The sequence below is a fragment of the Rhipicephalus sanguineus genome, unplaced genomic scaffold (genome assembly GCF_013339695.2).
Source record: "Rhipicephalus sanguineus isolate Rsan-2018 unplaced genomic scaffold, BIME_Rsan_1.4 Seq265, whole genome shotgun sequence".
Classification (NCBI taxonomy): domain Eukaryota; kingdom Metazoa; phylum Arthropoda; class Arachnida; order Ixodida; family Ixodidae; genus Rhipicephalus; species Rhipicephalus sanguineus.
The window spans coordinates 48,878-69,787 of NW_023614899.1; the positions used below are offsets into that span (position 1 = coordinate 48,878).

At 45.6% G+C, this 20,910-nt stretch overlaps 1 protein-coding gene across 1 annotated transcript; it reads left to right on the forward strand.

Moving 5' to 3' along the window:
* The first annotated feature begins 10,137 nt into the window (after positions 1 to 10,137).
* Positions 10,138 to 10,949, forward strand: LOC119376886 (uncharacterized). The gene has a single exon (XM_037646561.2). The coding sequence runs from the start codon at positions 10,272 to 10,274 to the stop codon at positions 10,947 to 10,949; it is 678 nt and encodes a 225-aa protein (XP_037502489.1). The 5' UTR covers positions 10,138 to 10,271.
* Positions 10,950 to 20,910: the final 9,961 nt, after the last annotated feature.

Below are 20,910 nucleotides of genomic sequence, written 5' to 3' on the forward strand. Positions count from 1 at the left end.
TCGATGACGACTTTGAGTAGTCTAGTGTTGAAGTCAAACATACGTTGGGGGAATCAACATGTAACGTTAATCATGCACTGGCAAACGTGCATTCAAGCGAATAGACTACCATGGAGGCAATGTTAAAAAGTAAATATGAGCTTTCGCTCATAGTTGCGTACACGAGACCATAAAAACTCAAACCGAACATCTTGTGACCATCTCGCAGCAATTCTCCATGTAAAAAGCACCATTTTGCCCATCCACTTAAACTGCCACTGCTGCAGATAAAACAATTTTCATTCCAATAGTAATAGAAATAGTGATTGTTTATTTCTTTTAATCTTGAGAGCCTCTTATGCACATAACTGTTTAAACAATACGTGGTTTCCACAACACATATCACTCGCCCCAAACCAACACAGCAAACCACAGAGGTATACTGTGAAATCTGAAGTGGCATGAAGTGCTATTACTGAGTTTCTTTTAAGTATGCCTACCTCTTCATGGAACTGACTTTCCTTGTAAAAAAGAAACTTGTTGGGACCATTTGCCATGTCCACACCATATTGCACTGTTGGAATAACAGAGAGCTGAGCTAGTTGGCACTGTTGGTGTGCTCACATGACTCCCACATCAGGGCTGGGCAGTATCGCGATACAAGAGTATCGCGATAGTATTTCAGAGATACTTTTGAGTATCTGTATTTCTGTATCGAGATACATTTGAAAAATGTATTTGTATCTCAGAAGTGAAATACATTTACGATGTATCGCCTGTATCGCGATACTATGCAGGACACGGGTATCTCGTAACATTGTTTTTTTGTGTCGGAAATGAGTTGAGGCGTGTTTCCAATGGGGGAATGACGTTTTTTTTTCTTTTTTGTGCCAAGACAAGCAAAGGCGCGCCGGCGGTCGCCGACAGATAGGGTGGCCATGGTTTCCCCTGAAGCACAGAATGGTTCATGTGGTAAAGCGCGCGACGCCACAGACGGCAGAATCGCGGGGGCAGTGTTGTCGGCCTCTGCCGACGAAAGTCGCTATCTGTCAAGGTCAGTGCAGCGCGCCTAATTTTTTTCGGGTGGCAAGCCATTACTTCGCGACCCCCTCACGGATACCGCCTTGGAACAGGCTTTGCAATGCTTCGCGTGCGTTCAGTTTTCAAAGCGGCGGCACTTCCAAAGCAGTTCCTGTAGTCGCGGCGGAAGTGACTAGAAGATGGCTATCTTTGACGCGCTTTCAGCCGCCTCTCTAATGTCAGGGTGCGTTCCTAATTGATTACATGCGTGAAACGGTCTTTTGTGGTAGCAGGCTCCCCCACCGCCGGAGCCGACTTCACAACTTCGCCTGTTGTGGCCTTCTTAAATGGGTGCTGGTAGCGTCGGTGGCCGTGACAGCTTCATTGAAGCCGACAGGGTCAGACGGCTAAGTATTCCGAAGATGGGGACCGACTTCGGATTCTGAACAGTCAGAACAACCCAAGTGAGGGCGGAAGTGTTTCGGTATCTAGATGACCCGAGAAGAGATATCGCCACGCTGCAGGGCAATGCGGCTATGATGGCGGTATTTATCACTATAACACGAATTTGTGCTCGCCTTCAGCGGTAGACAGACATTTTCTTTCGTGACTCTTGTGCTGAGGGCTGAACCTACGCTGTTAGAAGACAGCCCCTTTGAGAAGCCTACACAGCAACCTTCTCAGCAAAGCAGATCTTCAAAATAAATGTGTGCTTTTCTCAATTCACTGGTGTTCATTAGTGATTCGAGTGATTTGCTTAAAGTGTGCTATTTCTAGCATAGCTTAGTTTGTTCGCAAGTATGTCGATTTCGGTGTCCAATCCTTGTAACTGTTGCTGTGAAATAGTGTATTTTATTGCAATTGATACTTGTAATTATGTCATTATTACTAATTATGTACTCAGTCCGCCTCCCCCCTCCCCTGCAATGTCTTAATGGCGCTGAGGGTACTGTAATAAATAAATAAATAAATAAATAAATGAACTGAACGTTTCAATGCGCTGTAACTTTAATTACACCATTATGCTGCACTAATAAGTGTCTTTGCATAGTATGAGCATCCTTGAAATAAAAAAAGTATTCCAGTATCTGTATCGCTGTAACTGTATTCCGGAATACTTTTTTCGTCTTATTGCAAAAGTATCTCCGAATATCCCGTTACGTTAAAGGCAAATGTATCTCAGTATCTGTATTTTAGGCTTCCAGTTCATGTATTTCGATATCTGTATTCCGGAATACTTTTCTGGGTATCTCTGCCCAGCCCTGTCCCACATCCACTGAGCAGAGTATCCCTTTGGTAAAAGCGAAGTACAGGGAACAAAGTGCAGAACACTGCAGGTGCACGGCAAATGAAATGCACTAAAAGACCAACATGAGGTTCTGACACTTCGAGCTGGGAGCAATGCAATTTTAATATGTTGCAATCTACGCAAGAAGGGTCGTGTGTTGATAAAACACAGCACAATTCAGACAACCCATGCATCGTTCTTCACAACAAGTGGGTGTCACTGGCGTAAACAAATAACTAGGTGAAAAGTGACTAGAAAAAATACATGACACTTCGGTACTTTACTCATTGAAGAATGCACCAGAACGTGCAAAAGCTGTTAGTATCACAAGGCCTCACACTCACGCAGCCGACAAAGCCATTTAGAACGAAAACGAGGACGGGCGCTGGCCAACAGTTGGTTTATTGTGCGTTCACATATATAAAGAGGGCGAGAAAAAGAAGGGAGGGGGAACATGGAAGGAAGAGGAGTTATGCGCATGGGTGTGACTATGACATTATGCCAAGCTGCTTCTGATTACTGGCTGAGATATCTGAATTCCTTGTCAGTAAGTGTGAGCGAAGGGGCACTGACACAAGCCGCGCCTTTGCACATCATGGTGTACGTTCAAAGATTTCACATGCCAGATTGTCCTTGTATCGGCGCAACACTTTGGCTTTTTTCAGGAGCGGAGTGCACCCACAGTCTGCGCAATGGATTGCTAAATTGCTACCGTGCTTGTTCTTGACGTTGTTCGCGTGCTCTCGCAGGACGATCATTGAGACAACGTCCCGACTGGCCGATGTACGATCTGCCACAGGTCGTGGGAATCTCGTACACGATCTCTTTTTGCACTGTACATAGGGCGGAGCGTGATTCTTCCCGCAGGATTGGGAGTCGGGGGGATTTCCGTTGACGCGTTTGCACAAAGATGAAAGTTTGTCGGGGCTGAAAACACTACACTCACACCTGTTCTTCCAGCCGCTTTTTGATTCGATGCGAGACTGCATGAACATAGGGTAGGACAACTAATTTCGATCTGTCGAGTGGAGGCCGTACTTTTTCTTTTGGGCACCTGATGTCTCGGACCAAGACTTCAATGAAGGTTGAGAGGAGGGGTTCCGGAATCCACTATCCTTGAGGCGCTTAAGCTGGTCATTGAAGCTGCGGTGTATCTTGTGTAGGCAGCTGCGTGAGAGGGCGTTCTTCATTGCTCCGATGGCAACAGCGCGCTTAACTGTCCTTGAGTGTGCCGACGAAAAGGGGAGAAGTTGCTTCTTGGACCGGGGAGCGTAGGCCCAGCAGATGTGTTTGCGTCCCAGGTGGAGTTCAAGATCTAAAAGCGTATGTGTTCATCACTTGGAAGTTCTTTCGTGAAGGTTCTAAGTGTTTGTGTTCTTTAAGCGCTGCATTCTAATGGATCCGTACCAACGAGCTCGCCTCAACACCCTCTAAAGCCATTTGTTCCAGCACAACCAAGAGAACCAAACGGCGTACACTATGAATTGAAGTGACATACGGTGCAGTTGGCAAACATCTTTCGAGTATGCATACATCTTTTCAAAGCTAACAGTTCTTGAAGAAGCTCGTTGGGGAGCAGAAGCCATGCCCAGATCATATTTCACTGCTGGCTTGTAGGCCTAGTGGTTACGGTGCTCGGCTGCTGACTCGAAAGATGCGGGTTCCTGGCTGCAGAGGTGGCATTTCGAACGAGGCAAAGTGCTAGAGGCTCATGTACTGTGCGATTTCAGTGCACGTTAAAGAATTCCAGTCGGTCTAATATATCCAGAGCTCTCTGCTACGGCATCTCTCAGCCCGAGTCGGTTAGGCATAATAATTACCACGACCCAACCGACCAATGCTTCTTTGGCAACTTGGGTAGAGAGAACGTAACGCACAACAGTACAAAGCAAACGAAATGCACTAACAGTAAGCGTGACGCTCCGACACTTCCTGTTGGACAAATGCTGTTCTAAAAAATTGGCCGCGTATCTGCGTGCTTCGCTGCAAATGTCGTGTAAAGACAATAGAAGAGCGCTGTGTGAGATATGGACGACATCCTGGCAATACGTCTGGAAACATGAGTGCTGTGTTGCGTGTCTGGTAGTCCCCGGCGCAGCACAGGCGAAGACCTTTGCAGAGAAACGTCCGCCTCAACGAGTACTCTCCACACACTCTTTTAGTTACACGTCGCCTGGGTAAAACAGGAGACGCCAGAGGGCGCCCCACAACCGGCAGCCTGAAGGCCGCCCACAACTGCTTTTTTCATTTTTTAAATATTTTTTTCACCTTCTTGGCCTTCTCAAAACTAAAGTTTTTCAACACCAACCCATGGCATTCGTACAGTGCAATACAGAACCGAAACCGAACACAACAATGAGCTCGTGCGAGGGGCACGGAGGAAGGTAATTTCAGCGCAGTCGCATTTTCAGCTTTGTTGAAACAGCGCTCACTAGACGACGAGGAAGTAAAGAAGGCACAGGACAGGCAGCGCCTGTCCTGTGCCTTCTTTTAATTCGTCGTCGTCTAGTGAGCGCTGTTTCAACAAGATGAACGCACACCAACTCGCTCAAGCTTCCATTCTTATGCATTTTCAGCGCAGCTTAAGAAACTAGGGTCCTTAAAATTACGTATGTATGCATTTTCTATTAAAGGAACACGCCACCTAATACTTACCTAGTGATGGTTGCACCTCAGATATGCATGATATTACTTTTTGATCGACAACGTTCACAAGTATGAACAGCCGTACCATTTCAAGACGGCTGGCCCTTGGGCAAGTGGTTCAACTTTGGCCGAGTGGCTGAATCGAGGGACGTGCCGACAAACAGAAAGAGACAGAAAGACAGACAGACCAAAATTTGTGCGTTTAAGTTCCCCAAGAAAGACTATCGTCTTTAATATTGTTACCGGAAGAAACTATATACACAGGGTATATTTAACAGCAAAAGCGTACAACGCTGTCGCAGTTCAAGCGCGTTCCACCCAGCACTTCGTCGTCGTCATTCGCTGCCCTTCTCCGCCCGTGACATTACCCGCCGGCGGCAATAAGCACCGCCCCGGTGTGATCAGTTATCGGGGCGAGAGTTGTACGGTTTAAGTCGCGAGACATGAACTATATCACTCGTGGCTGAAGCTGTCGTTGACAGCTTCAGCCACGAGGATTGAGTGCAGCGATCTGATAGGTCACGCTAGTGACCTTTCGTATGACGCGGTAAGGGCCAACATAACGGGACATCAGTTTTCGCATAGACCAACACGTCGCGATGGTAACCGCAGCAAGACCAGCGACCCCGGAGAGTACTGCACGTCGCGGTGTCGGCGATCATAACCACACTTTTGGTTAACCTGCTAGGCGCAAAACGATTCCGGGCGACCTGGCGGGCGATGTCAGCACAGGCCAGTGCACCACGAGCATATGCAGTCGATGAGTCGGCGTCAGAATGCAACATGGTGTCCATGGGTCAAGGCGGGTCGTAGCCAAACAACAGGTAAAAAGGTGAAAATTCAGCTGTGTGGTGACGCGAAGAGTTGTATGCGAAGGTTACAAAAGGTTGGTTGATGTCCCTGTGGTCGTCAGAGAATCGCGGTGGTCCTCAGAGACGTACATTGCAAGCATGTCTGTCAGGGTACGGTTCAGGCGTTCGGTGAGGCCGTTCGTTTGTGGGTGGTACGCTGTAGTGAACTTGTGGTGGGTCGAGCAGGATCGCAAGAGGTCGTCGACTACTTTAGATAGGAAACAGCGGCCGCGGTCATTGATCAATTGACGAGGAGCACCATGACGCAGAATGATGTCATGAAGAATTAAATCGGCTACATCAGTAGCGCAGCTGGTGGGAAGTTCGCGTGTGACGGCATACCGCGTTGCGTAGTCGGTAGCGACGGCAATCCACCTGTTACCGGTGGCCGACACGGAAAAGGTCCTAGAAGGTCGAGGCCGACTCGGAAAAATGGCTCGTCTGGAACTTCAATGGGCTGAAGACCGCCAGCGGGCAATAGCGCAGGTGTCTTGCGCCTCTCACAGAGGTCGCACGCCGCAACATGCTGTCGCACAGAACGGTAGAGGCCAGGCCAAAAGAATCGCCGGCAAATGCGGTCATACGTGCGTGACACCCCTAGATGGCTGGCGGTGGGTGCATCATGAAGCTGGGCGAAAACAACCGAGCGGAGATGCACAGGAACAACGAGCAAAAGCTCAGCACCGTCAGGGCGGGCGTTGTAGCGGTGCAAGATGTCGTTGCGAAGGACGAACATCTGTAAGGAACGGTTAGGTTGTGGAGATTGCAGACCATCTATAATAGGCCGCAGAGATGAGTCGCGGCGTTGTTCAGCAGCTATGTTGACGAAGTCGCTAATGGAGAGAACGATTCTGTAAAAACTGTCGTCCGTTTCTCCCTTTGTCCACGTTTTTCGCGCAGTTTTTACAGAATGCATTACCAACGCGCCCAACAGTCTGTTCTTCTAAGGGGAGAACGAGTGGTGTTTGTTCATCTTCCGTTGTTTCAGGCGGATCGACTGGGTGCCGAGACAAGCAGCCGGCATCCCTGTGAAGTTGCCCAGACTTATAGGATACAGAAAATGTGTACTCTTGTAAGCGCAGCGCCCAGCGACCGAGGCGTCTTGTGGGGTCCTTGAGCGAGGAGAGCCAGCAAAGCGCATGATGATCTGTAATAACCAAGAAGTGTCTGCCATACAGGTACGGTCGGAATTTCGCGATGGCCCAGACGAGCGCTAAGCACTCACGTTCTGTAATCGAGTAATTTTGTTCCGATGGCGACAAGAGGCGGCTTGCGTACGCGACGACGCGGTGTATACCCTGTTGCCGTTGTGCAAGCACTGCGCCTATACCGTGGCCACTGGCATCGGTACGGACCTCCGTAGTGCAGACGGGTCGAAGTGTGCCAGAACTGGCGGATTGGTGAGGATGGCAACGAGTGATGAGAAGGCGTTTGCTTGTTGTTGGCCTCAGGTGAATGCGACGTCCCTTTTCAGCAGGCAGGTCAGGGGATGGGCTACTTCGGCGAAGTTCTGGACAAAACGACGGAAGTAGGAGCACAGTCCAACTGCGGACGTCCTTAGCAGAGCCGGGTGAGGGGGAAAAGCTCGAACTGCACGGACTTTTTCAGGGTCTTGTTCCGAGATGGCCGAGTACACAGATTTGGCGCTGTCCAAAGCGACATTTCGACGAGTCAAGTTGGAGGTGACCGGGTCGGAAAACACCAAGCACGGTGGCCAGGCGAGTGAGATGGTTTTCAAAAGTAGTGGAAAAAACGATAACATCGTCTAGATAGCAAAGACAGATGGACCACTTCATGCCTCGAAGGAGAGTCCATCATGCGCTCGAAAGTCGCGGGAGCATTACATAAGCCAAAAGGCATCACCTTAAACTGATAAAGTCCATCAGGGGTCAAGAATGCAGTCTTTTTTCTGTCTTGGTCGTCCACAGCGACCTGCCAGTACCCTGAGCGCAGGTCTGTTGAGGAGAAATACCTGGCGCCGTGCAAGCAGTCGAGCGCGTCGTCTATTCGCGATTCCAACTGAGCGCTCGCCACCTAGCGGGCGCGCCTGGAAACGGCCCTAACAGGGTCAACCTTGAAAGGAGATATGGTATCACGTTGCGCGCGTCGTGATAGCGGCCGCACAGTTCCTTTATTTTCGCCATGCCGCCGCGCGCGAGCCCGAAAAAGAAGAAGCGATCTCCAAAGAACATTGCTGTGTGCCACAATGCGTGGCATCGCGGTGGAAAGGTGGCAACGTATCGTTCCATCACTTCCCGAAGGATGCAGACGACGCGCAACGGAGAACGGCGTGGATCAGAAACTTACGCATTGGAAAGAAGGTGACCGGCACTATGGTGGTTTGTTCAAATCACTTCGCTCGAGACGACTTCATTCTCCCAGGTGAGCACACCATTATTTAGCGTGTGTGCGTGTTTTTTTTAATATTCGGGCTTCTCGTAAGCGGAGTACAGTTTCGTCTATATACGAAAGCGCTTTAGTACATTAGTTGCGTTATATGTGCGAGTGTATTTTTCGCTTATACTTATTTTCTGCACAAGTCTTAGTCTGCTCATTCTGAAATTAAGCTGCAGTAATATTCTGGCAGACCACTGGAGTAGGCTGCGAGGTCAAACCGCTCCCACCTCCGAAAATTTTCGATTTTGCGTGTGTGTATATACACGCGGCTATGCAAACACATGCACGAAGATAGATAAACAATGGTTGGACCACCCCGAAAAATTTCTCGCTACGCCCCTGTCGCTAACGTACGTTTTGTCCGCGCGCACTGTAGTAGTGAAACCTGAAATATATTTATAATGGACAAAGGTACGGTGGTTACGCCTGCGTTTTCTCTGCGGTGTCTACAGGCGATGCTGTGTTCTAATTAACGCGGCGCACTGCCTGTTTTGGTTTGTCAGCTCGGATGAAATTTAAGAGCAAGAAGCTTACCGGGCGTTCAACTTGCGCCCGCACCGCTTGGTACCTTTCCGACACAGTGCAGCGCAACTTAATTATGTAGGAATAGGCTTGTTTCAGAGTGATGCAATTATCACTATACCACTGAATAAACGACGCTAATTTCCGGAAACCTAACGTGGTTAATTTACTTCGATTAGTTATTCCCTTCTCAAATTTATTAATAGTTTCACTGGGGGCGTAGCCAGGCATATTTTCGGGGGCGGGGTGGGGATCACCACCCTTTAGGTATGTTATTCGTGCGTGTGTAATGTGCGCGTATACATATGCATGAAGTTTCGAAGGGTGGAAAAGGGGTTACCTCCCCCACCCCTGGCTACGCCAATGGCTCTCACTACTCGTGCAAACCTTGCTTTTAAATGCTGCACGGCTCATTCACATGTAAATGGCATGCTTTCAGTATTTGCCTTTTTGTCTGTAAAAGGAAGTTAAATTGGGCAATATAATATGAATAATTTCAGACTTCCCATGTGTAAGAAGACGACTAAAGCGGACTGCTGTCCCAAGTCAAAATCTGCCACAGTCATCTGTACACGATGCCGAAAAAGCAGCCCGCCTCCAACAGCTCAGTGCAGAACGATTAGAAAGGAGGACACGGCGGTCAGCAGAGGTAAGTGTAAAGTAGCCTAAATATATGTAGCAGAGATTCAGTCACCTGTAAGCGATATTTTATGAATGCAGCAAGTGCTTTTTGTTTGTTTTATTTATAACTCAGGATAATGAGGCACCAAAGGCAAGTGCTGTGTCAAGATTTCAAGGCGACAGTTCACACAAGGAGCCTTCGCATCTTAAAATGGGTGACTTTCCTGCGCAGGTGAGCAAAGTTTACTCAACCTCATGGAAACGCAAAAAATAATCTGACCTTCTGTAGCAGAGCTCTGGTGACAAGTGTAAGCTATTTGATGCATGCAGCGAGCGTTGTTTGTTTTATTGAAATCAGGATGATGTCCAACCACAGCCAAGTGCTGTACCCAGTTTTCAAGATGACAGTGCACATGGGCCTTCATCTAGCAAAATGGGAGCTTTACCAACACAGGTGAACAGAATTTACTCAGTTTCATGAGTAAATTTGGCCCCTTGTCTAACACCTAATAAACTCAAAGCCTAAATGTCGGCCAGTATGTTGTAACCCCACTTGCTCTAGCCTTCTGCGAATAACGTCAATGTGTGGGTGGTTGATTTATCCTCAGGTTTCATGTGACAGCCATAAAGCAGAAGCCACTGCAGAAGAAGAAGACGCCGCAAGTGTGCTTATTGAAATGGCTCTTGTTGGCAGTGCTCTATCAAGACAGGACAAGGCTTCTCAAGTACACACGGGGGCATTTACACATAAATTTGTGGACACCTTAGACGACACCAACATTACGTCATACACAGGACTCTCATCCATGGAATTACTGGAAAGCCTGGTTGGATGTTACCTTCAGGTGCAGCAAGTACATGGCAGGAGCCGCCTGACAGCTGAAGAAAGAATTGTACTAACCCTGATCAAGTTAAAACACAACATCTCAAACACATTCCTTAAACACATGTTTGGATGCTCCCTCACGACATGCACCAATACCATAACACAAACAATTGGAATTCTTGCTCAAATATTGTCATCGGTTGTAATGCTGCCATCGAAAGAAGAGATCGTGGAAAACATGCCAACTCACTTCAGACAATTCAGTAATGTTAGAATTATTGTAGACTGCACAGAAATACCTGTTTCCCAGCCAAATTGCCTTCAGTGTGCACTGAGGTGCTATTCTGTGTATAAGAAGACATTCACATGCAAATACATGATCACTGTAACACCGGGTGGTGTGATTGCTCATGTGACACAAGGTTATGGTGGTCGTACCTCGGACAAAACTATTTTTGAGCAAAGTAAGCTCCTTGATAACCTCGATACTGTGTCAGACGCAGTGATGGCAGACCGTGGCTTCCTCATTGATGACTGTTGTGCAGAAAGGCTAATTGAACTAATTCGGCCACCTTTCAAGAAAGGGCAACAAATGACAAAAGGTGATGCTGTACGTACTCAGAAAATAGCATCAGCAAGGGTGCACGTTGAGCGTGTCATTCAGCGCATGAAAATTTTCAAAATTTTGTCTACAAGAGTTCCATGGAGAATGGTAGGACAACTAGATAACATAATGACAGTGGTTGCAGGGATCACTAACCTATCAGCATCTGTATTTGCCCCCCACCGCTTTTTATAGACACCAAGGGACAATCTTTCTTTGGTACAGTTGATGTGTCTGCAATATAGAACTGCGGTACGTCAACAAGACCAATATAGTTTAATTCTCAGTCTGTATGCATGTCTAAATTATGAAGCACCTATTTTTTTGTATTTACAGGTGAAATTAACTTTCGTGTAACCTTTTCAACTGGGGCTCACGCTTTATATGGGGATGTACGAACATCAAATTTTCAATTGTGAAGTGAATTCAAGTAATGAAAACAAAGTGTGCATCGAATATTTTTCTAATATCTTTGCATACTAACAGTACAACTACCGACTGTGGCAAAAAATTTTTTCACCAACCAGGCATAAAAAAGCAAGTCTTGTGCAGCAAATAACATACAGGAAATTAATGCATTGTAGAGCACTATTGCTTGGCAGTACGACATCTGGAGTTTATGTTGTCACGAAGGAAGGATCTCTGCTCAATATTTTCTGGAAGCAGCGACATTGTTATGCATGTGACCATTCCTCCAGACAACGAAAACAGCCGCTGGTTAGACACACGTGCTTGTGTGTTAATCTTGTCATGATTTAATCCTCTAAGCTTGCTTTCTCAACTGGAACAAGCAACAACTGATTGACACGATGTTCATTGCAGGTGCTTTACGTTCGGAAACCAGAATAATGGCGGATTTACTTATTTTTAGATGTTTTTTAAATTAATTTTTGCAGTGGCTCCCCATTTTTTTCGGCGGTTTTGTTCAGTACAATTTCGGCAGTCTATTGCAACAACGTGCATGGCCTCATGCACAATGTCATGCTCCGGCCACTACACTTGAATACTGACACAGCATTTGGAAAAGCACACTGGAGATGAAGAGAATATGGCTACTGAAACTAATTTGTCTATTTGTGCATCAAATTTTCTGAAATTTAGCACAAGTATGTAATTCTTCGTGCTGATTTCAATACTTGGTAACTTTTGTGGTGTTTGAATATTGGAAAATAGTGAGGGTCTTGTGAATCGAATACATACCTAGTCAAAGTTTTGAATATTCGCACACCCCTATTTTTATCGTTCACTTTTTACGCTAATGTCAGCAACACATGAGAAGTTCCATCACATGACTATGGATTACACATTTTTGTTGGGGATTAGCCTACTTTTCATCACGGCATCATCTGACCTCAAGGCATTCTGAACTTGGGACGCCTATCCTGAGCAACTCTCAAAATCGAGGTGTTATTTTAGCCCTTTGGAATCGGCCCAGTTTAATTTTTCATATATGATTGCGTGGTTTTACATCTCAAAACTACGATATGATAATGAGGGATGCCAAAGTGCAGGGCTCAGGGAATTTTAACCATCTCATGTTCTTTAACATGCACCTAAATCTAAATACGCGGGTCTCTGGCATTTCACCTCCATCGAAATGCGGGTGCCGTGGCCGGGCAGTTTAATTTTTTGGGAATATTATTCAGCAAAAATAAGACATGCCAGTTACTTGTTACCACCTAAGGTAAACCAAGCGTGGTATGCAAGTACTCAGCTACCACTGAAATGCAGACACCATCTCTTTATGTACATCTGCATGATGTCATATCCACTGAGCCAGTATAGTGCTGGTAAAGTTGTCAGCTGCCTATGTGCAGCAGATCGAACGAAGTGATGTGCCGAGATTTTCCATACGGCATGAGTAGAGACAGAAATGTAAAGGCAGAAAAGAAAAAAGGTTTCACACTTCATCAGTACCTTGACAAATACAAGTTCTGAAGAGCAGAGCAAGGGGACAAATCACGAGTAATAAGATGCTTAATTGTAATGGTAGATTACAGGAACAACCATTCATTTTGTAGACCTGACTCGAAACCAGTATGCTTATCTTTGCAGCATTGTATTTTTTTGTGCAGAGCAGTTGCACTATTCATCTTGGGTCACATGAGCATTGTACAAATGTCATACCAATTTATGTTGTCTAGCATGAAGTTGAAATATCAAGCATGATGTAGCATCATGTGTAGAAAATGAAAATAAACAAGTACAAGTAAACCGATGTCTTTTATAATGTTATTTGAACCAAGTACAGCACTCATTGTATTATGTCTTAAATGATGAAACAAAGCATCCATGTATTGGATTTATCAAAACAATGCTTTATTAACTCCTAAATAATATCACATACTGCTACAATGATTGTAGCACAGCTACCATGTGACAATATATTGCACAGGGAAGCATGCAACAGCTACAGTATCTGTCTACTTGAACACATTACTTGAGCCCAGTGTAGCTTACATTTACAGATCTAGCTGAATTCAGAAGTGCACATAAAAATGCCCCTTGACTAGTTGAAGTTCTGTGGATTCTTGGAAAGCAAAGGACAAAGAATGGAAAGAAACCAGGCATGTATTCTGCTCCAGTAAATTGAATACAAAAGACAATAGGTTTCAGTTATTTAGTGCAGCCAGTCAATGGCAGTGGCGAAAAAAGATCAAGCAGCGTGCCATGAGATGCACATGAAGTGTTATCAAATTAGAAAAGTGTTGAACACAACACCACATATTTTTTACAGCTGTAAAGATGGTGAGACTGGCCAAGTAACAAGTTTCATTAATTACGTCAAACAATGATTTAGCAGATACAAGATGTTAAAAAGAGACAATCTTTTTTAATTGCTGCAAGGGATACGGACACCAAAAATTTTCGCCTTCGTTTCTTGCGTCAAATGAAAGGCCAAGTTCTCAAGAACCTACAAAAATGTACTAGAGTGCAGGTGTGTCCTAAAAATTATATTACAACGTTATTAAAATCTAGTTTTGGTTCATACTGTACCCTGACGTCATGATACAACATAAGCTTCTAGTGCCGTGCTCGCACAAGATATCTTGACGTTTCCACAGCCGCTCTGTTTCATGGCTGTATTGGTGACGCACAAGCGTCCATTTTGTATTTTTTGGTATGTGACATCATCACACCTATAGTCAGATAAACTTAAGAAGTTGGGGAATGCCCCACCTAGAATACTAACTAAAGTGTGGCACCAATCACATCCAGTACTAAAGAAAATAGTCCAGCTAAACTGAAGAAACACTACTACGAACTAAATAGTGCCGTGGGCGTCCGGAGGGAGGTGCAAGGGGGGGCAGCTGCCCCTCCCTTGGAATTTTGGATAATAATTTTCTATGCAGTAGCAGTAAGCTACACAGCTTGATTAGCACACTCCAGTCCCGCATATCCGCGTGAAACATCATTCTGGATTACCAGCCAACTTTGCACGTTACATACTGCCATGGACTAACCTTGCCTGTCAAGTGACGGCAATGAAACAAAAGCTACCTATGCTGTACGCCCCCCTCCTCCTCCCCCACCCTCTGCTGATGCACCCCCCTGGAAAAAGTTCTGCGGACGCCCTTGAATAGTGCACTAGGCAATGCTCTCCTAAGGCGGCGTTACCAGCCATCCGGCTCATGACAACAGTCTGGAAATGGACTTCAGGAGAGTTTCCATTAGGGCTTGTTCGTGATTCATCTGTGCACACCAGTCCACATCCAGTCAGCCTGGAGTGCATGCCCATTGGTGCAGGCTTGTGTGCATCCACATTTGAGGAGGAAATACCGTGTACTTCTTCCTAAGTTGTATCTGACTATGGCCCTACTGTCACCAATATTGGTACTGTAGCCCGACGACACAATAATGTCAATGTCAGTTGGTGCACCATGAAAAAATTGACTCTAAAATCAAAACACATTATCTTACTGGCACTTACTGAGCGCCACAATTGCTCAGAGCCATCTCTGTATACAGGAGATTTGTACGGTGGAGTAAACTAAGTTTCGAAAATTAGTGTCAGTACCACTTTAAAGAAGCAGCAGTCATTTGTTTTGCATATTTGCTCTGAAACCAGTGCCCCTTCACAACAACTGTGTCTTTCCAGCAGCATCTGGAATGGTTCTTATGTGCACAAGTTCCAAGTATGTAGCTCTTTAGGGGCCCGGCTTGTCGTCCATCCACTGTCTCATGCCACATGGTGATGCAGTGGTCAATACAGGCCTAAAACAAGGCTAACAATGCTCAAAACCAGTTCAAGATAAACTAACAATGTCTAAAATAATATAAACTACAGAAATAACACAGTATTAATCACAATAGTTTACCTAAAATCACAAAAAACGCTTCTGAAACAAGTGGCTGATACCCGTGCCGCACGAGAGGGCACCACTGAAGCCCCTCCATCACGTCTGCTGCCGCTTTCTTAAGTACCACCATCTATTGTTTCGACGACGACGCCCACTTCCAGTTCCAGAGCTTCCGGAAGGAAATTCTTGAGCCACTTTCTCCCGCTTTTTCCTTCCATCTTGTTTCTGCGCACGCATGTGCACACGCGAGAAAGCAAATATTTCATTCTCCGTTTTGCAAGTGTTGTTGTTTTGAAGTTCGTCTTAAACTGTCTGCCGCCAAGCGAGTTTTCGCTCGGTATTTCTGCGTCGTGAGGGCATGGGCAGGCATGGGGCAGGTGCATCAACCGGAAAAACAGCAGAAACATCATGGCGGCACTTCGGCTTTCCGCTAGGTGGGGAGCCGGTGTAAAGGGAGAGGGGGAGGACGAGTTGGCGCTACTTAACATAGCCGACGGAAAACGCATGGAGAGGCTTTAGGCACCACCACTGCCTAGGCAAGTGCGCAGTTGATGAGGCGGTGGCAAGTGCCATGGGAATCGCTGAATTGTCCATGCTACACACTTCCTCAGGTTTCGCGGTAGTGGAGCTGCACTAAGCGCAGGATTTAGAACTACACCAAGACCTACACAAGAACATTACTGCAGGATTTCTTTCTCTTTAAAGGCCCTAATGAAACCTTTTGTACCTCATAATCAAACGAAAGTTAATAAAAAATTTCAAATAGTGAAATTGCAAATCAAATTAAGCTACACAAATTATTTGAATTGTATGTGAAATTTCGGACACTTGCACACCCCTACTATCATTAAAAGCATCATTCTACAGCACAGGTCTTAACTGACAATGGCTTGCCTACAAGCCCCCAACCCTGGTCACAAGCTCGCCAAGTACCTTTGTTTTGTAGATTTCCACTATAGTATCCTTGAAGCCCTCAAAGATGCTGCTGTCGAAATCTACCGTTGTGCCGCAGAACAACAAGGGGGCATTGTAGACAAAAAAATCTGCCTGCATTTTCCCACAAACTCCCATCTGTACCTGAAGCTGTGTCATATACTCTCGTTTTGGCTCCAAGCGGTCAAAGTCTAAGAATGAGTTTTCCAGCTTTATGGACACTTAATTTCTAAAAGTATTTCTTTACCTTGACAACATCTGCAAAAAAAGGAAACAATACCATCAGGAGAACAAGCAATGAAGGGAAACTCGGGGTGTAAAACGAGTCCCACAGTCTGGATGGTCATGTCCCTGAGCTTCCATTCATTGCTTGTAAGTATCCCGTGCTATCGCCTCCTTTCCTGCTCCTTCACGCATGGCAGTTGTGCGGACTTGTGCTTTTTAGGTGATCACTTTGAGGAATGGATCAATCGTCACATTCTTCTTTGACCGGAGGAATGTTCTCGCTTTTGTCATGCAACCGTGGGCAATGCTTGCCGTCACCAATCCATTTCTGTACTGGTGCCAGGCAGGCGATGATGCCTGGTTGCGGGTCCGAAGCTCGATGGCATGCCTTGCACTCTCCGGCCCATACACATCGCATAGGAAAGCCATGACATCCTCTGGTTCCCTGCCCTGCAGCTGCTTCATCTCTCTCTTCAGAAGCTCTAGGAGCGGTGGCGGGCAAGAAGACTCGCCTGAATAAATATAAAGAAATTTTCTTGTTAGTTTATTATCAGGAATGATAATAAACTAACATGAAGCGGGTCAAAATTTTGCATATTTCCTCCTCAGAAGCTCTAGTAGTGGTGGTAGGCAAAGAGGCTTGCCAGAATAAATACAAAGAAATTTTGATGTTAGTCTTTTATAAAGAACTGGCATTTATGCAACAATTTGACCCATTTCGAGATATTGTATGTTGTAAAAGCTGAAATGTTGATGGAGTAAGACTACTACTAAACTCATGAAATCATCAAAGACAAAAATTTCGCAATAGGAAGGACATGGAAAGCTATAGTGTTATCTATTATTATTAGAAAGCATGTACTATCAGGTCTTACCACTTGGCGGTGGTGCCGCTGAAGCACACGGCATGGCTTGAATCTGACGTCGCCGTTTTCTGCATGCAAATTCTAATGTCAATCTTTCAGTAAATTGGCAATTAATAGCATTCATTATAAACATAACTGAGAAGCACAGTGCCAAAGTAACATTTAGCCATAAAAGTACGAAAAGAGGTTACTACATGTACCAGTGTGATAACTTGTGACCATTTGGCAAGTTTGCTATGGGGACTAAAATTGGCAAAGGTATATCACTTTGCTTTTCAATGTTCAATATCTGAGAGTCAGCTCTCAAAACTATGACAGTGCACATAATAGGCTACATGTATGTATTCTTAGTTGTGCCTGTAAAAAGAGCACGTACTATGCGACGCCAACTGGCAAAAAAGAGTGTCCACACTCGCCGTCATGCTGCGAGCTTTGCTGGCTAACACGCACAGATTTACCTGCACAGATGTTCGGTAAAGTGGATGTGTATGGGAGAATGACCCACTGTAACTCAATTGGTAGAGCATCGAATGCATTATCCGAAGATTGTAGGTTCAGTCCCTTCAGGCAGCAGACTTGTCACTTTCCATGTATGTCATAATTACTACACTACAATTAAAGACTTCAAATGATCTCCCTTATGCCTTCCTTGGCATCATAGGTTTTGTCTAACAAAGAAGTGAGCCCCTTCATTTATTTTTTGCTCTGAGAACTTAGTATAACTAATTGCCATAAAACACTCAGCTCAGTTTTAATGTGACATGAACAAAACTGAATCCAACAGACAGTTAAGCCAACGAAGGCATAGGGGACATAATGTGTTGTTTTTAACAACAGTGTCATAATTATGACATAAGTTGAAGTGAATCAAAGTGGACGAAAAAACACCTTTGCCGTTGGTGCGGCCCGAACCCACAACCTTCAACTTGCGCGTCTCATGCTCTACCAACTGAGCTATGATAGCAGGCGTTCCCACACTCAATTGGTTGGGTATTTTTGTGCGTGTTAGTGAGCGCCACTCTGGCTACATTGCCTTCGTCCACTCTGGCGCTATTTAGGATGACGAGAGGGATAGGCACCAATCATGTTGTATTGTTTTCTTTCTTATTTTATAACTGCCACAATATAAATGTGCTCAATGTCAAAAAATAAAACTCAGATGTACATCAGCACAATTGCTGTCCTTTCTTTGTCTTGTGTAACCTCAAAATTTAGCACCATTTCTCCTCCTTTTGCAAACATGAACCAACTAGCCCAAGCTTCAATCCTAGCAAGTTTTACACGAAGAAAATTCTGCACAACAACTTCTTTGTAATTTCATGTTCGGTCTTGCGTGCCACCCTTGATTGCACAACAAACATTAAAGTATCTCGGGAGCCAGCACTTCAGGAGGAGGAGGACAAGCCACCTTGTTCAGACAGCTTCCCATTACTCAGCCTGAGACAAGTTTAACCACCTTCATCTTTCTGTCCATCCAACAACCTCAATTCTACTTTGCAGAAATTGCTGTTGCACTAGTTGGTGGCACTAAGTTGCGTTAGGTGCAACTTAGTACTCACTCATTCACACACACATCCCCATATGCACATACTCATTTGTGGGTAGTGGTCTTGAGTATATCCACGTGTGGATGTGTGCATAGGCATGCGCAGGGTTCTCCATTGGGGGGGGGAGGCAAAGTTTCGCAGTAGTGCCTCCCTCCCCCATCGGACAAGTCCAAAACAAAACAAGCTTCGCAATGCATGCAGAAAGGCAAATGAAACAATGACGTGATGCTCAGAATGACCTGCCTTTGGTTCATGGCGTTCTGAGGGACAGGTAGGAAGTACACGGTTCCTGCAATAAAACGTCCCCCCGGCTGCCACTACTATAAAAAACTTGCGTTTCCATAACCCTGCACATTAAACAATGACTGGACATGTCCGACTGATTAAAGATGTGGGGCTGACTGGGACTGGGGGGGGGGGCAGTCAGCCCCTCTGCCCTCTTGTGTGCACATCTATGGATGTGTTCGTGAATGAGGGAGTTCTAAGTAGCACATAACTACTTCATTATGACTCAGTCTTACTTTCAGCCTTTATTTGCCGAAATGGAGTGAGCACCTTACCTGTGGGTCTCAATCGCAGACTCTGGAGCAGCCTTGCGTAGCTGCTCACCAATTTTCTGCAACTGATCCGCAGAGATCACGGCAGTTAGGTCTCTCTTCACGTGACAAAATTCTTGCAGTGGCACTGGGGCATAGGAGCGCTGAACATCTTTCTTCTTTGTTGCCCACGAACACTCCAAGTCTGTGCAGCTCAAGTGCTGAAGAGACTGCAGGCCAGCTCTGAAAATAGCAATTCTGTTTTACATAGTACTGCAAAAGAAGTTCACTCAGCCAACACTCATTTGTTACTGACATAATTCAGTGTTTCATGAGGTGTTTTTTTAAAGACGCCTGCTACAGCTTTAACTAAGCTGGCCATCTATAAAAAATTGTGCGGATTTCCGTCATGAGCATTTGTTGTTCAAGCCATGTTAGAAATATGAATTGAAAAAATATAAAAATAGGCAATATACAAATGGCACACTGACTGTTTTCTGTAACTCAACTTATTTAGTACTAGCAAATTACAAAGCTTTTAAAAGCAAAATTTCACCAGAATGAACCAAGCACAATTACTTTAGTTATATTTTAGCCAACTCCTTCATCCATTTCCAGGCCCATTCACATCAATTTTCTATTTAGTAAGTGATCAGAAAAACATGGATCTGCTGAAATAGCGTAGCATTTCGTTGAAACTGATGTCTCGCACGGGGGTTTGAGAACTTTGCGTGATGCAAGCGTCTGCTGTGTTCCCAAGCCCGGGCACTGCTTCGATTACTGCGTACTGCCAAACGAACAAGCGAGTCTTCGGACGGACATGACCTTATTTATTACAAACCTTATAACATGGATCGGCGAACGAAGAGAAAGGTGCACTCCTACTTCCAAGCGAAACTACGATTTTCTTTACCCCGACATACAATGTCCCAGACATAGCTCCATTCAGTAATCAAGTGTGTTCAAGCATGCGTGTTCAGATTTTGACGGGACAACGGAACTCAATGGGATACATGCAATCTGCAACACGAGTCGCGGCGCAGTTACCTCGAAAACAGTGAAGGCCTTACCTGTAGCAGTGCAGCAACGCCGCGCACAAGTGCTTGCACCTTTCGGAGAGGCCCGCTACACACGAGCACTTGCCTTCTTCAACTTCGGGCTCGCTCGACAGGTTCTTCAGCTTAAAGAAAATCTGATGCGGCTCACCGAAGAGGCTCGATGTTTGTACGCACAGCGCAGTTATCTCCGCTGTTTCGCCAGTGAAAGTCTTTATGCCAATTAAAATAAGGTGATCTGCAGCCAGCACCCTTTCACCTTCGACGAAACAACGCGATCCAACGCCACAATCTAGAAACTTCAACACAGCGCCAAGCGAAAGTGCCGCGCTGACCCTGTTAATCGTAGCCATCTTTGCTTTTTCGACCAGTGTTGCCAACACACAAAGCGTTTTCTGGAGTTGCGAATACGCGGGAGGGGATACACATCTTTCTTGGTAATGTGATTGAGATGGCTGTAGTCAACGCAGAAGCACAACAAGCACACGGGGGAGGACCAGGGACTGGAAGAGGGTTCGATTATGCCCTTATGGAGCATTTTATCCACCTCCCGTTGTATAATAGCACGTTCTAGAGCTGACACACGGTAGGGCCGTCTGTGAATGGGTCGGGCATCACCGGTATCGATGCGATGGGTTACCACGGATGTCTGTCCCAAATTGCGGTCGCCGAAGTCGAAGATGTCCTCGTAGG

What these genes read in the sequence shown, in the direction of transcription:
- LOC119376886 (XM_037646561.2), top strand. Translation starts at nt 10,272, where the DNA reads ATGTTTGGATGCTCCCTCACGACATGCACCAATACCATAACACAAACA.